The following is a 14,449-nucleotide window of genomic DNA, read 5'->3' as shown; positions in this document are numbered from 1 at the left end:
ACATTTTATCAATTTCTCAACTCTACAGGTTACATTGTCTTTCCAACATGAGTGTGACAATCCTATCCAGAGCAGTGATGGCAAGTTATACTGATTCTGTGCCTTTCCTTCCTCACCTGTTTGTATTTTTAGCACTGCTCATATTTTCTTTTGGGACTTCCCCGGTGGGCCTGTGGCTAAGACTGTGCTCCAAATGCAGAGGGCCTGGGTTCAATCCCTGGTTGGGGAACTAGATCCCACATGCTGAAACTAAAGATTCCACATACTGAAACTAAGACCTAGCACAGCCAAATAAATTAAAGAGAGAGAGAGAGACCTAGGCTGCCCACGGAACAGCCCCACTCAAGGGGTGACAGCCACGGTGTCCTGAGCAAGCACAGTCAGGGTCTTGACAAGAAAGGGGGAGCCTGACCCTCACAGAGAGAACCTGAGGGTACGATGTTCAGTCTTAACACCAGCTGGAATCCAACAGGAAGTAAAACCAATGACACATGGTTCTCTGATCACGAAGTAACTACACAGTCGGCTGCTGTTTATATTTGTCTAAAGGCTCCTAAGTAATGTTTCTAACTAGTGACATACTTCAGACCAGGAATTTCTAGATCCATGATGTCTAAACACACCACGCTGAAGAGATTTCTCAGTCCAAACCACAAGCTCTGTACAGTCTTGCCCTGGTAACAAGCTTCTGCTCCAGAGCCTTAGGCATTAGATAATCTGAGGAGTTATCTGCCTACAGTGCAGGAAACCCAGGTTCGATTCCCAGGTCGGGAAGATCCCCTGGAGAAGGAAATGGCAACCCACTCCAGTACTGTTGCCTGGAGAATCCCGAGCCTGGTGAGCTACAGTCCATGGGGTAACAAGAGTCAGACATGACTTGGTGACTAAACCACCACTACCATATTTTCTTTTGACATTATCATATTATGAGGTCAAATGATATAGCAAAAAGAATGCTGGACCCAGAATATGATTTAGAATCTAAAAGTATGCATTTATAGCTTGGTTATACCATTTACATTAGATGAATTCTGTAACATCTTGCAGCCCTACATCCTTATCTGTAAAGTATGAATAAAAATTGCATTTCACAGGACTTCTAAGCAGTGATAGTTATGTGTAAGCATCATGCTTATGTTATGATGATGATGATGTATTCTATCTATCTTCTGGACCCCTTCCCTTTCTACTCCCTCAACATTATGAAAATTACTTGTCTGATATTGAGAAAGCCAACTGTTAAGTAAGAGAGTTCCTCAACAAGTGTGGCCAGCAAACACTCAAAAAAAAAATCAGTTGTTTAAATTTTTTGATTAATTATTCCTATAAACTCACTTAACTAATGTTTGGCCCTCAAGCAGACAGATTAAACAGTTTAATATTGCTTTTATTCTGTGCTTAGGAAAATAGTCTCATTTTCAATTAGCAGGATCAAAGATATCTCACTAATAGGAGATGATGATCAATTAATTATGAGCTACACTGCTGTAAAGAGAAAATGCTCACTTCTCTTCCACAGTCATTATTCTTCAAAAACACTGGGGGTGTATCATCAAATACAGGAATGATTATCAGACCTTATGAGTTCTGAAGTAACAATTTAAAATGTCATTAACCGTTTCCATGGAAAACATATCTATTAAGGGTCATAAAAGGACAAAAACAATTGGCTCCAGATGTCGTTGTGAATAATGCAAACTCCTACGTACATGTGCGAGGCACTAGGAGTTTAAAAGCACTGAATTGGAGGTCAGGGGCCTGAGTTCTAGTCCTAAATCTAATACTAACCAGTGAAATGGGCAAGTATTGCTCTATGAGCCAAGTTTTGAGTTCACAAATGTTAACTTTCCATTCTAAAGCAATTCAGTAATTGTGCCTCGTTAGTGTTCTAGGCGCAAACCAGGAGGATGTTCATTCTAATAAAGCTGTGAGTGAAAGGTTCAAAATTCTGAAAGACAGACGTTATAAGGGTTGTTGGGTTTTTTTTAATGCAATCTCTTTTATTCTATTGAAGATTACATGTAATAAAAATCTGATACTACTCACTGAGTCTTTTGGCCATCTGCTTGTGAGGTTTCTTTGCTTTAATTATCTCCTATGACCTAGCAGTAACTCTGGAAGATGGTGAAGGACAGGGAAGCCTGGCATGCTGCAGTCCATGGGGTTGCAAAGAGTTGGATACAACTAAGCCACTGAACAACAACAACATGACCTAGCAGTAAATACCCCATAGCAAACAAGGTCAGGCTCCCTTGAATGAGTCTTAGCCCCAGACAAAGAGATTGGCTTTGCTCTGTAGTACCTAAAACAACTAAGAATATTGATCTGTGAAAAACCAGAAAGCAACTTCTGATATACAAAACTAATCTGATGGTCACAACTAGACCTCAATATTTTTACAAGCTCATTTGACACTCACAGTCAGGTCATTTTGGTTCTCTTGGAGAATATAAACTCACAGTATATCAACCTCAAACAAGATTACTCTGAGATCATGATAAAATGAAATGAAACAAGACCACTTCATAACTTTAAACACAAACAAAAACAAGGTCACTATGACACTCACAAAATACCCAGCCATGGCACTGTCCTCACTTTCTGATAGCACCCCATCTATACCAAACCCCTGCATCCTTAGACTCTCCTCTAACTCACCCTACTGGAGCCCAAATCCTACAGTATGTTCTAACACTCTCTTACAGAGGGACCCCATGATTCCCTGCAATGAGTAATAAACCCAATTTATTTAATCAAGTGTCCTACAGTGATATTTGACTAAAAGGCATTGACACATTCTAATATATCTTTTCTTCTCTCACCTGGGACACCCAGAGCCAGGCTGATAGAACTACCATAAAGGTACAAGCACACCAAAAAAACTTACAACATATAGCAAGCTAAAAAGACTTGGGCAGAACAACTTCGCACTATAGTTCCTGTCCCTTTTGTATCTTTCGTTTATTATCTCTTGGAAATGAAATCTCCCAAGCTTAATCTATAAAAAGAATAAATTGGATTTGAAGGGAAATATCCCAGGCTATGTCCCTTGGGAAACCAGTGTCCTTCAAATGCTGATAGGTGATTCCAGAAAGGATTCTGTGGAAAAATGTCTTTGAGAAACTCTATAGTCTATAGTAAGTTCCCTTTCATTGTTCTAGTATCAGTTCTACAAGTTACTTTGAGAGTCATATAAAGCCCTCTTTAGTTAAATCTCAGTTTCATACCTGCAAAATGGTTGTTATAATATGCCATGCCCATTCCCCAGTGTTTGGAAGCAAATAAAAAATGTGACAGAAAAGGGGTTTCCCTGGTGGTCCAGTGGCTAAGAATCTGCCTGCCAATGCAGGGGACATGGGATCAATCCCTGCTCTGGTAAAATTCCACATGCCACGGAGCAACTAACCCCACAAGCTGCAACTACTGAGCCCACATGCTGGAACTACTGAAGCCCATGAGCCCTAGAGCCCATGCTCCATAAGAGAAGCCATCAAAATGAGAAGCCCACAAACTACAACTACAGAATAGCTCTGCTCTCTGCCACTAGAGAAAACCTGTGCACAGCAGTGAAAACCCAGCACAGTCAAAAATAAATAAATAAATCTTTTTTTTTAAGTGACAGAAAAGTATTTCAAAAACAGGAGAGTATCATGTTTAGGTGAGACATGGAGGCAGCACTGATTCCGCTAGAGAAGTCCTTAAAGAGAAAAGCCAAGTTCAAAAATTAGGCCAAAAGGATTTGTGTATAAACTGGAGCAAGCAAAGTGAGGAAGAGGAGACTCGGTATTCCAGGGCTATGGCTGGGAGAAAAATCAACCAAAAACTTGCATAAAACAATCAATTATTATGTTCACAGATTGTGCAGGTCAAGAATTTGAACACTGCATTATAGGCATGACTTGTCGCCACTCTACAATGTTTGGACCTCAGCTGAAATGTTTTGACAATGGCTGGTGGGTATACCATCTTGAAGGCTTCCTCATTCACCTCTCTGATACTTGAGGCCAGCTACTGACTGAAACACTTATATATGGCTTCTCCACATGGTCTCTCCATGTGGGCTAATTAGAGCTTTCTAACAGCATGATGGCTGGGCTCTAAAAGAGCAAGAGGGACATGCGTGGCATGTTCATGACCAACCCAGTCCCATTGTGCACTTTGTCATACTTTAATGGTTAAGGCAGTCACAAAGTTTCACCCAGATCAAGGGGCAGGGACACAGACCCTACTACCCAAGAGCAGGAGTGTCAAGGTCACCCCGAAGAAGAACATGTGAGATGGGAGACACTTCTGTGACCATCTTTGGAAAATCTGCCTCTTACCTGGGGCAGATGCAAAGTCAGTGAAGAAATGGGGCTTCTTAAAGCATGGATGGTGGAAGAACAACAAGAAGAAATCAACGATTTCCCCAGATTTCAAGCCTAGGTGGAAAAAGAATAACCACAAAAGGCTTGAGCCAAAGTCAGTTTGCAGAGGAAGATAGCGCAAAAGATGTTCCTAGTAGTTCTGCCTTTTGAGTTTGGAGAAGATATGAACATATTTGTTGGCAGAGATAATAGAGCCAAGAGGAAGACTAAAGATAGAAAATGAGGGAGAGGGGCTTCTCTGGTAGCCTAGCAAATAAGAATCCTCCTGCCAATGCAAGGGACACAGGTTCCACCCCTGGTCAGGGAAGATTTCACATGCCACAGAGTAACTAAGCCGATGTGCTATAACTACTGAGCCCGAGCTCCAGGGCCCACAAACCACAACTACTGAGCCTGTGTGCTGTAATTACCAAAGCCCACATGCCTAGAGCCTGTGCTCTGCCACAAGAGAAGCCACCACAATGAGAAGCCTGCGTACCACAACGAAGAGTAGCCCCCACTTGCCACAACTAGAGAAAGCCTGCACAAAGCAACAAAGACCCAGTGCAGCTATAAATTAAAGAACAAATAAAATGGACAGAAAAATTAATAGGGCAAGATTCTGGAGGAGACTGATGTGACTAAATACTCAGATGGAAGTTAAACTTCACATGGAGAAATACTACTTCTCTGAGGACACAGAAGGAGAAGATGGGAGAAAAAGAACAGAATTCTGAAACATTATGAAGTGCAGAGAAGGGAAAATGGCAGATCTCAAACTGAATAGCCTATCTTCTCAGGGAAGTATGAGATAAGAAAATCTATTGAAATTAAGATGAGATGTCTTAAAGTCCGTAAGAAATAGAAATGACTAAGCAAGAAACTGAATAGAATATCTGTAAGATATAACTCAACTTTTTCTTATTTTGAAAAAAGTTGAAAGATTGGTAAAATAATAATTATTGACACTGGGTGATGGAATATGGGAATTTATTATACTGGTCTCACTAAGCATGTATGTAATTGAAATTTTCATAATAAAATGCTTAAAAATTTAAAAAGCTATTGAATAATACATGTATCTCTGTTTTTTAAAAAGAAACTTATAACACTGCATTTTTATTTATGAGTTGTCAGTAAAAATCTTTCCCTTAAGTCAATGGCTCTCAAGAGTGAAAGGATTTTCTATTTGTCTCATACCTATTACTGCCCTAGATGAAAGTTCAATCAATTCAAATGTACCTGTAAAATCCTCTGCCTAATATTTTTTAAATGCCAGCCGTATACTTTAGACAAATTCTGAAATAATTTTGCTTATTTCCCCTAACAGCACATTATTGCTTTTTGCTGAACTAAACAAAAGTCTTTTTTATTTCTTTATTATTGTCATCATCATTATTATTACTTAACACAAACTGGGTTCTATTCTGTCCTCTCTACAGCAATACCCAGGTGAAGAATATCACAGGTTTCCATTCTCATTAAGATTTCTTCCTGGCATTGGGAAAACATTGAGCTGGCAAAATAAATAGCTCAAATCACAGAAATATATTAAAGTGATATGGAATCCTATATGTTTCATAGCCCTAATCATCAACTCATTTATATTCTTGGAGATTGAAGGAAACATATTAAGAAAGGATATTCTTGCCTTGTACAAAATTGTCACAGTTGGCTAGCAAGAAATATTAAAGACTGAAGAAATATCCATGAAGCAGTCACTTGGTTTTCTGAAGCATCTCAATGATACCCAGAATTCATCAAGTTCATGGTTCCACATCTTGGATTGTGAAAAGTAACTAGGCAGTGTGCATGATTTTGATCTTTAATCAAGATCTCTTTTTCTTCATTATATTAGGAATAATGAATTGTCAGAAATATCATTGGCTCAAAGCAATATTCTGGGAAAATGGCTCGTGGGTTTTAGAAATTAGATGGCAATCAACTCAAGATCTCCAGATGACTTTTTTTTAAGACACTGCAAGTATCTTAAAAGGAGAATAGCCTACCTTTCCAGCTTTTGCTCTTACCACACCATCCACATGTTGACCAGACTCCTGTTCAGGTAAGAAGCACTAGAGTGAAGAACATACATAATATGGTGGTGAAACATCTGAACAGGATAGAGGGACAGGGAGAGAAGACCAGGGAGATTAATGAAATCAGGGAAGACCCAAAAGCATGAACTCAAGGTCTGAGGAGCAGAAGACATCATGCCTCCTTTGCTGAGGGGTCAAATTACTTCTTTCATGTCAGGACAGCAATGTAAAGACAGGAAACAGGAAAATTTTCATTCAAATGCATTTTACTGGGCAAAATAATACCCAGGCAACTTCACTCTCAATGACCTCTCATGGCAATTTGAGGAATACAAAGGAAAAATTACTGATATCCAATGATTGACACCATTCATTCCTCCCTTGACTGACAGTAATCACAAGTTGCTGTCCATAAAGGAATTTTTATTTGATGGAGAAAGAAGCATATGTCACTTTATCTTAGCATCAAACTAAACAATAGTTCTGGGATTCATTTTCATGGACTACAGGCTATGTCTGGAGCTCTGCTCCTGATTTTGGTGTTCAAAAAATTACAAAGAAGCCTAACACATGACAAACTAAGGGAGAGAGAAAGACCAAGAGTGAGGCTGGAGTGGGACTTGTGAAGTGTGACTTTACCTAAATCCCCTTGCTTCCTTAGTGGATATAAAATATCAGCCAGATATATACAGACACTCTTAGTGGCCAGAGAAGAATCATCTCATCATTTCCTTTTCTGCTTTATTGATTTCCCAAAAGATATAATCAAAGAGTCAGTGTTGGATGGACCTAGTGGAGATGCCACTCATGGTTCTGCCCTTGTACAATCATCCCAGGAGAAAGCCTTGTCCATGGATAGGCACAGCTGTACCATGCACCCCTGTACTCTCTGAGGTCATGTGACACAGACCCATGACCCTAGTAATGGTGTCCAAGCCCTGACACAGACTAACTCTTATGCTAAAAGAGTGAGGAGTAAGTACAGATTTTAACTCTGCAAAATTGATTTCAGGCATTGAACAGAAGCAAATGTTGAAAGGAAAATATAATTTTTGTGCCCAAGTTTCCCTAACTGTCCAATGCCCTTCTGCAAAGATGTCCATGATGTAATACCAAGAACCTGTGAGTGCTATCACCTTACGTAGCAGAAGAGACTTTCTAGATGCCATTAAGTTAAGAATTTTGAGGTGGGGAGATTATCCTGGATTATCTTGGTGTGCTCAATGTATTCACAAGGGTGCTTATAAAAGGGACATAAGAGGAGTCAGAGAGAAGGAGATGTGATAGCTAAAGCAGAAGAAGAGATAGAGATTCAAAAGATGCTATCTGGATGGCTTTGAAGACAGAGAAATAAGCCATAAGCCAAGTAATGCACATGGCATCTAGAAGCCACAGAAAAGGTAAGGAAACAAATTCTCTGCTAGAACATTCAGAAGGAATCCAGTCTGAAAACCCATTCAGACTTCTGACTTTCAGAACTATAACAAATCTGTGTTATTTTAAGTCGCTAAGTTTGTGGTCATTTGTTACAGCAGCACTTGGAAACGAATATGACAATAGCCCATACAGACAAGATGAGATCAGTTTACTCCTGGTCCCAAAATTACAACACATGAAGTCCCATCTGACTTGTCAGTATAACTCTAGCCTTTCTTTGACTTCTCTCAACAAATAAAAGGGGAAGTTTACTTCTTTCAGGGCTTTGCCTTGGTTGTTTCTGGATGACTCAGTCTCCTTCTCGTTAGAAGCCACTCCTTCCTTCCATCCATGGGGCCACTCTGCTGCTGATCATTGTCCACTCCCAGGTTCACTTCCAAAGCATGCCTGCATTGTTCCTTTGCATTGCTTCACCCAGAGCATGATCCTAATCAGCTTCCCTCATTTCCAAAGTGAAATGCAAATGCAAGGCTACAGCTTGTAGTATAAACAAAATAATAAATAATGATAAAACTACTAGTTGAGGAAGTGACAACACAGAGGTAACTATCTTGGGTTGCATTCCTCAGAACTGAAACCTGAGATGAGAATTCTTAGGCATGTGATTTCTTCTGGGACAGAGAAGAGGAATGAGGAAAGTAGGATGGGGTAGTGGAAGGAGTGAAGTAATCATGAGGTCTTACTGGGATCTAGCTTCAACCTGATCCCACATGGAATTCTGGAGTACAAATTGAACCAGAGGACAGTACCACCTCGAAGGAAAAGGGACCAGCCTTCTATACCCTATGTCAGTCTGTCATTAGCCATAGCCACTTGGAGAATGGGGTAACAGGACTCACAGGTGACAACACTCCCATTCTGCTGGGAGCAGTTCTCCAGAGAAAGAGGCAGGGATGAATAGGCAACATTCATTGCTGCTAAGGGATGGTGTCAGGGGTCCTTAAAAAGGGATGTGCGTAGTCACCAAGATCATCCATGAAAACAACCTATCACAGAGCTCACAACTAGTCCTGGAAGAGCACCTCTGCCAATTGCCCTGACTTCACCACTGTTTGAAAGAGTTAACTTTACTCTTCATTTTTCCACCTCCTTTTCAGTCCACCAACAGAAATATCTTTGAGCCATCTCTTCTCTCTGGAGGAGAGGTCCCAGAGACATTTCTTTCTCCCTTAAAGACACCACTTAATTCTGATTCAGCTTTAGAATTTTCCAAAATGATTGACAGGCCTAACTCCCTAATCTTGGTCTTAGGACTCCAAGAAGACATTGGAACTCAAAAGCCCAACCTTAGCACATCTGACTCAATCTAACGTAAAACTGAATAACCTGTATATACCATACTAGCAGTATATACCATACATTGAGCCAAGGTGATTAGCTCATCATTTCCCTTTCACAGACATTCACTCCTCCTTGGGGAGGAAAAGATTAATCCTCCACTTTTTCCCTGCCATGCACAAACAACTCTATGAGAACAAGCAGGCAATGAAAACTATAAATTCCTTTCTAAGGAAGAACATATCACCAAAAAGTGTTATTCATACTACAGGAGGCAACCCATTAGAGGCCTTGAGAAAAAACTACTGAAAAAAGGTAGACTAGAAAAGATTTAAATTCATTTCAAATAATAAATGTACTTGTTGTTTAATGGAGCAAGACTGCTTCAGTTCATATATTCATATACATATATTCAAACATTTGTATGTCTGGGTAATGATGTATTTCTTATTATATAGGTAGGGGTAAAAAAAAAAAAAGTTAAAAAAACTCACTGATGTAAATACTTTTCAGCACATAGATGACTTCTCTCATTTTCATCCAGAAGAGCTTGGTTTCTTAATGTCACTGGAGGTTTAGAAACCTCCATTTATCATTGTGGGTCTTTGCTTCCTATCTGCAAAAGAGAAAGATCCATTTGGGTATTTGTTTTTCCCTTAAGCAAGAGAATTATTAACTTTATTCCATATCCCAAAGGTGAATTGATCTCTACTTCTCTACAAAGCCTGCTTTTAGCTTTGAAATGATAACATTATGGATTAAAGTAGGCAGAATCAGGTCTCCTAAAAAGATATGTTCAAGTCCTAACTACCAGTACCTATAAATGTGACCTTATTTGGAAATACCGTCTTGGCAGAAGTTATCAAGCTAAAAATGGTATCATATTATGTTAGAGTGGGCCCTAATCCAGTGACTGGTATCCTGGTAAGGAGGAGGAAATCTGGGCACAGAGACACACGAAGAGATGGCTACGTGATGACAGAGGCAGATATTGGAATGATGTACCCTCAAGTCCAAGAATGCCCAGAATTGCCAGAAACCACCAGAAGCTAGGCAATGGCAAAGAAAGACTCTTCCAAGAGCCTTGAGAGAAAGAATGCTCCTGCTGACACCTTGATTTTGGATGTCTTACCTCCAGAACTGTGAGAAAATATGTGTCTTTCGTCTTAAGCCTCTACTAATTTGTTCCAGCAGTTTTAGGAAACTAATACAGGGGTTTTCTTATTTCTACTCTCTCCATTGAATTTTCAAATATATTAGCAGATATTTACATATACCTGCTCGAATATTCACAAAATATCTCTGAAAAAAATCATCTGGTAACACTAGCTGCCTTTGGGAAACGGAAGTGGCAGGATAAGGGAAGGAGGTTTTTTACTATAATATCTTTTTGAATTTTAAACCATGTGATGTATTATCTATTTTTAAAACAAATAAAAATTTTGAAAATTTATGGCTCACACTCAACCTACCTACCAGTCTTCCCCAACTCCCCAGAGATCACTGCTGATGGATACCTGTTCCGTTTCTTAAAACAAAGATGTAAAGTCCTAAAAGGAAGGATCACCCTCTTTCACAGAAAACCCATGGTTCACAGTCATTTCCTTTTTGTACCAAAAATCCAAGAAGGCTAACTGTCTAGTCTTATTCAGAGATATGTTTACTCATCTGCCTCTCTCTTTCAAGCTATTGGCTTAAGGATTAAAAAGGTACAACACTGGCAACTAAAATATTGTTTGTATCCCCGCTATCCTTAATTACTGACTTAAATGAAGAGCCATTGTCAGATTTCCTCATTAAAAGATCTATTTTATGAACAGATAACTCACACAAATGATTTAAGAAGGACAGATTCATCAGTTTGAGGTTGAATCCAACAAGGTACACAAGATTAATTATATAATTTGAAGTGTTGGGCAAAATTGGCCCAAGGGTCTTTCAACATCAAAGCCTCCAGTGGAGAAAGATGTGTAACTGGGGCCTTCAGCTAAACTCTCCTGTAAGACAACTGTATACAATATTGGTGATCAGTGCATATTTCATGAATTGAATAAAATTAAAAACATAAAATTAAGAGCTAGAAGACACTCTGGAATTCTTAAGCATGTTTCCCTAGCAATGCTCTGAAAATGAACACTAGGCTGGGTTGGAATACTGACTTCCCTTTAGCCAGGCTTTTTTCTATGCCTCAGTTGTCTCATCTGAAAAACACAGTGATTATAATTTCTGCCTCTTAGGGTTGCTAAAGAGGTTAATGGATGTGAAGCATATGCAGTAGATGCAATTGGTACCTTGCCCAGATTCCATTTACAAGGCCAGAGCACCCATCCTCTTGCTGGGGAGAATGTGGACTACCCCAGCTGCCTCCTTCTCTGCGGAACTGCCCAGGAGTGATGGTAGCCATGCCCTCCAGAAGTTACCCCACCCCATGGTCCATAGCCAAAGACTGACTGATATGGGGGTACAAAAGAGACCCCTTCTCTCAAGGCAAGTATAACTCCAAGGTGTGATTTGTATTTCAGAGCCTCTTTAAGAAAGTGAGACCATGTCCTCACTCAGCTTCCCACCTCCTTTTAAGTTCTTCCTGAAGAGCACTGCCCACAATGCACCCGACTTCCTTCAGAGCTTCAGGTTCTGCTTCTGACCTAAGAGACGAGGTGTGCGCATGCTAAGATTCTTCAGTTGTGTCTGACTCTGTGCAACCCTATGGACTATAGTCCGCCAGGCTCCTCTGTCCATGGGATTCTCCAGGCAAGAATACTGGAGTGGGTAGCCATTCCCTTCTCCAGGGGATCTTCCCAACCCGTGGGTCGAATTTGAGTCTCCTGCATTGCAGGCAGATTCTTTACCATATGAGCCAGAAAGTAGCAACACAAAACGTGGAAAGAAAGAAAGTTACTTGGGCGAGTCTATTTCCCAACTAAGAATGAGGAGACAAACCAGGAGCCAGAAAGAGCTAGGCTAGTCCTGCTTAGATTTCTTTTAAAAACCAGAATAAATAAATAAAAACTAGAGACCCTGTAGTAAAGGCCTAAATTTAATATTATGTGCTGTCTTGACATCTGGTGAAATCAGCAGGGTGTCAAATTGCCTAACTTGCAAGTTCTTCTGCCTACTCTGCCACAAAGGTTCTCTAGCCAAACACCTCTCCTTATCACAAGGACCTGTAGCCCTCGAACTATTCAAACAAGCCAGTCATGTCCTCCAGCAGAAGCCAGGGTACACCTCACCCTCTTGAAGCCTGCCTCTCGTGGCCCCTGGTTGTTTGCTCTGCCTTTGAGGCTAACCCTCACATAGCCGTACATCACATGTGGGATCCTCCTGCTCGAGACTGTGTGTGACTAATAAACCATTGTCCATCTCATCCCTCCAGTAGTGGATGCTGTGTGTTCAGCCATCCCCAAAACTCCAGAGTGGGAATCCACTCACCACGAGTGGGGTAAAGAGAAAGCAGTTGAAACAAACCCCTGTTACCAGGGCTTGTAAGAATTCTTAGTTTTTTAACTTCTTCATTGTTTTGCTAAATTTGAGAAAAGCCAAGTGTGTGTGTATATATATGTATGTGTTAAAGAAACAAGATTAGGTTGGAAGAAGCTGGAGCATCATCTTTCTCAGTGGCAAACACAGGAAAGAGGCTATGTGTGGATGGGAGGCAGGGGTGGATGAAGTAGGGCTCAGCTTGGGTCAGAGGAAGAGAAGAAGAAATGGACAACTTGCTGAGACAAAATTGTGTTCCAAATAGAAGCCTGGGTGCTCCCCATTAGACCAAGGTGCTTGCCATTAGAACAGAAACCAAAAATCAGTGGGAATGGATCAGAGCTCAATAGTGAAGGAAGTAAAGGTGCTTGGGCAGAAACAAAAAATGAATGACGAACAGGTGAAACACACATTGTCAAGAACTCCTGATGCTGTGGTTATTCGTGCAGAACGTGAGGGATGAGATTTGGTTTCTCTCACTAGTTTTAGCTAAGGTCATCAAAAAATCTAACAGACTTTAAAGTACACAGTACCTCGACCTTGACAGTCATCCTAGTTATGAGATCATCAAGGACAAGTTGAAGGAGGGGCCCATTTTTAGAACCTTACAGTAGAAACCTTTCTGATAATCTTCAAATCACAACCTTCTGGACTTTTCATCAATTCAACTCATGATTTAGGCACTAAGTACCTATACTATATAATATCTAATGTACCATGTTTTTCCACATGTGCATCTATGATATGAGAAAATCTGTCCTTTTAACAAGCCCAAAGGTGAACCTTATGTATCCCAAATTTTGAGAACTTATACCTGAAAAGATGCAAAGGAGAAAAAGACAAGTGAAGCAGGGATGTTAAAATACATTTGTGCTCTTTTGGAAAAGATGGGTTAGAGGCATTTCTTCAAAGAAGATATGCAGACAGCCAACAGGCACATGAAATGATGCTCAAAATCACCTCACACCAGTGAGAGTGGTCATCATAAAAAAGTCTACAAACAGGGAGTTCCTAGCACTCCAGTGGTTAAGACTTGGCACTTCACTGCCATAGCCTAGGTTCAATGCCTGGTTAGGGAACTAAGATCCCGAAAACTGCAAGGCAAAACAAAAAGAAAAAGTCTACAAAAAATAAATGCTAGAGAATGTGTGGAGAAAGGGAACTGTTCTACACTGTTGGTAGGAATGTAAATTGGTGCAGTGACTATAGAGAACAGTATGAAGGTTCCCTGCATGCCTACTCAGTCATGTCCAATTCTTTGCAAGCTTATAGCCCACCAGGCTCCTCTGTCCATGGGATTCTCCAGGCAAGAATACTGGAGTGGGTTGCCATTTCCTCCTCCAGGGGATCTTCCTGACCCAGAGATCGAACCCACATCTCCTGAGTGAACTGCATTGGCAGGCAGATTCTTTACCACTGAGCCACCTGGGAAGCCCTAACAGATACACACTACTATATATAAAATAGATAAACAATAAGAACTTACTATATAGCACAGGGAACTATATTTAATATATTGTAATAACATACAATGGAAAAGTATATGAAAAAGAATATATGTGTGTGTGTGTATGTGTGTATCACACACACATATTGTATGTATTAATAACTGAGTCACTTTGCTGTATACCTGAAACTAAACCAACAATGTAAATCAACTATACTTCAATTTTTAAAAATGGGTCAGAGGGAGTTTTTCTTTAAATAAATAACATAAAGTAAAATATTAATACAAGATCACATATATTTTCACACTTTTAATGGACCAACAGGAGGGAAAGAAACTGTTGAAAAGAAGATGAAGGTAAGTGTTCAGCCTTCTGAAAGATAGGGAGGCTAACTTGGGCTTTGAAGATAAGTAGGATTTAAATA

General features: G+C 40.1%; 1 protein-coding gene across 1 annotated transcript in view; it reads right to left on the bottom strand.

The window, feature by feature from the left end:
• The window catches only part of GRPR (gastrin releasing peptide receptor), a 231,346-nt gene extending 221,624 nt beyond the window's left edge, over positions 1-9,722 (bottom strand). The window contains exon 1 of the mRNA XM_065915132.1: positions 9,595-9,722. Coding sequence (XP_065771204.1) covers positions 9,595-9,640 — 46 coding nt within the window. The 5' untranslated portion in view covers positions 9,641-9,722. The remainder of the gene's footprint in view (positions 1-9,594) is intronic.
• Positions 9,723-14,449: the final 4,727 nt, after the last annotated feature.

This window comes from Muntiacus reevesi, chromosome X (genome assembly GCF_963930625.1).
Source record: "Muntiacus reevesi chromosome X, mMunRee1.1, whole genome shotgun sequence".
NCBI lineage: Eukaryota > Metazoa > Chordata > Mammalia > Artiodactyla > Cervidae > Muntiacus > Muntiacus reevesi.
Note: the sequence above shows the minus strand (reverse complement) of the source record. Positions and strands in the feature narration are given on the sequence as shown.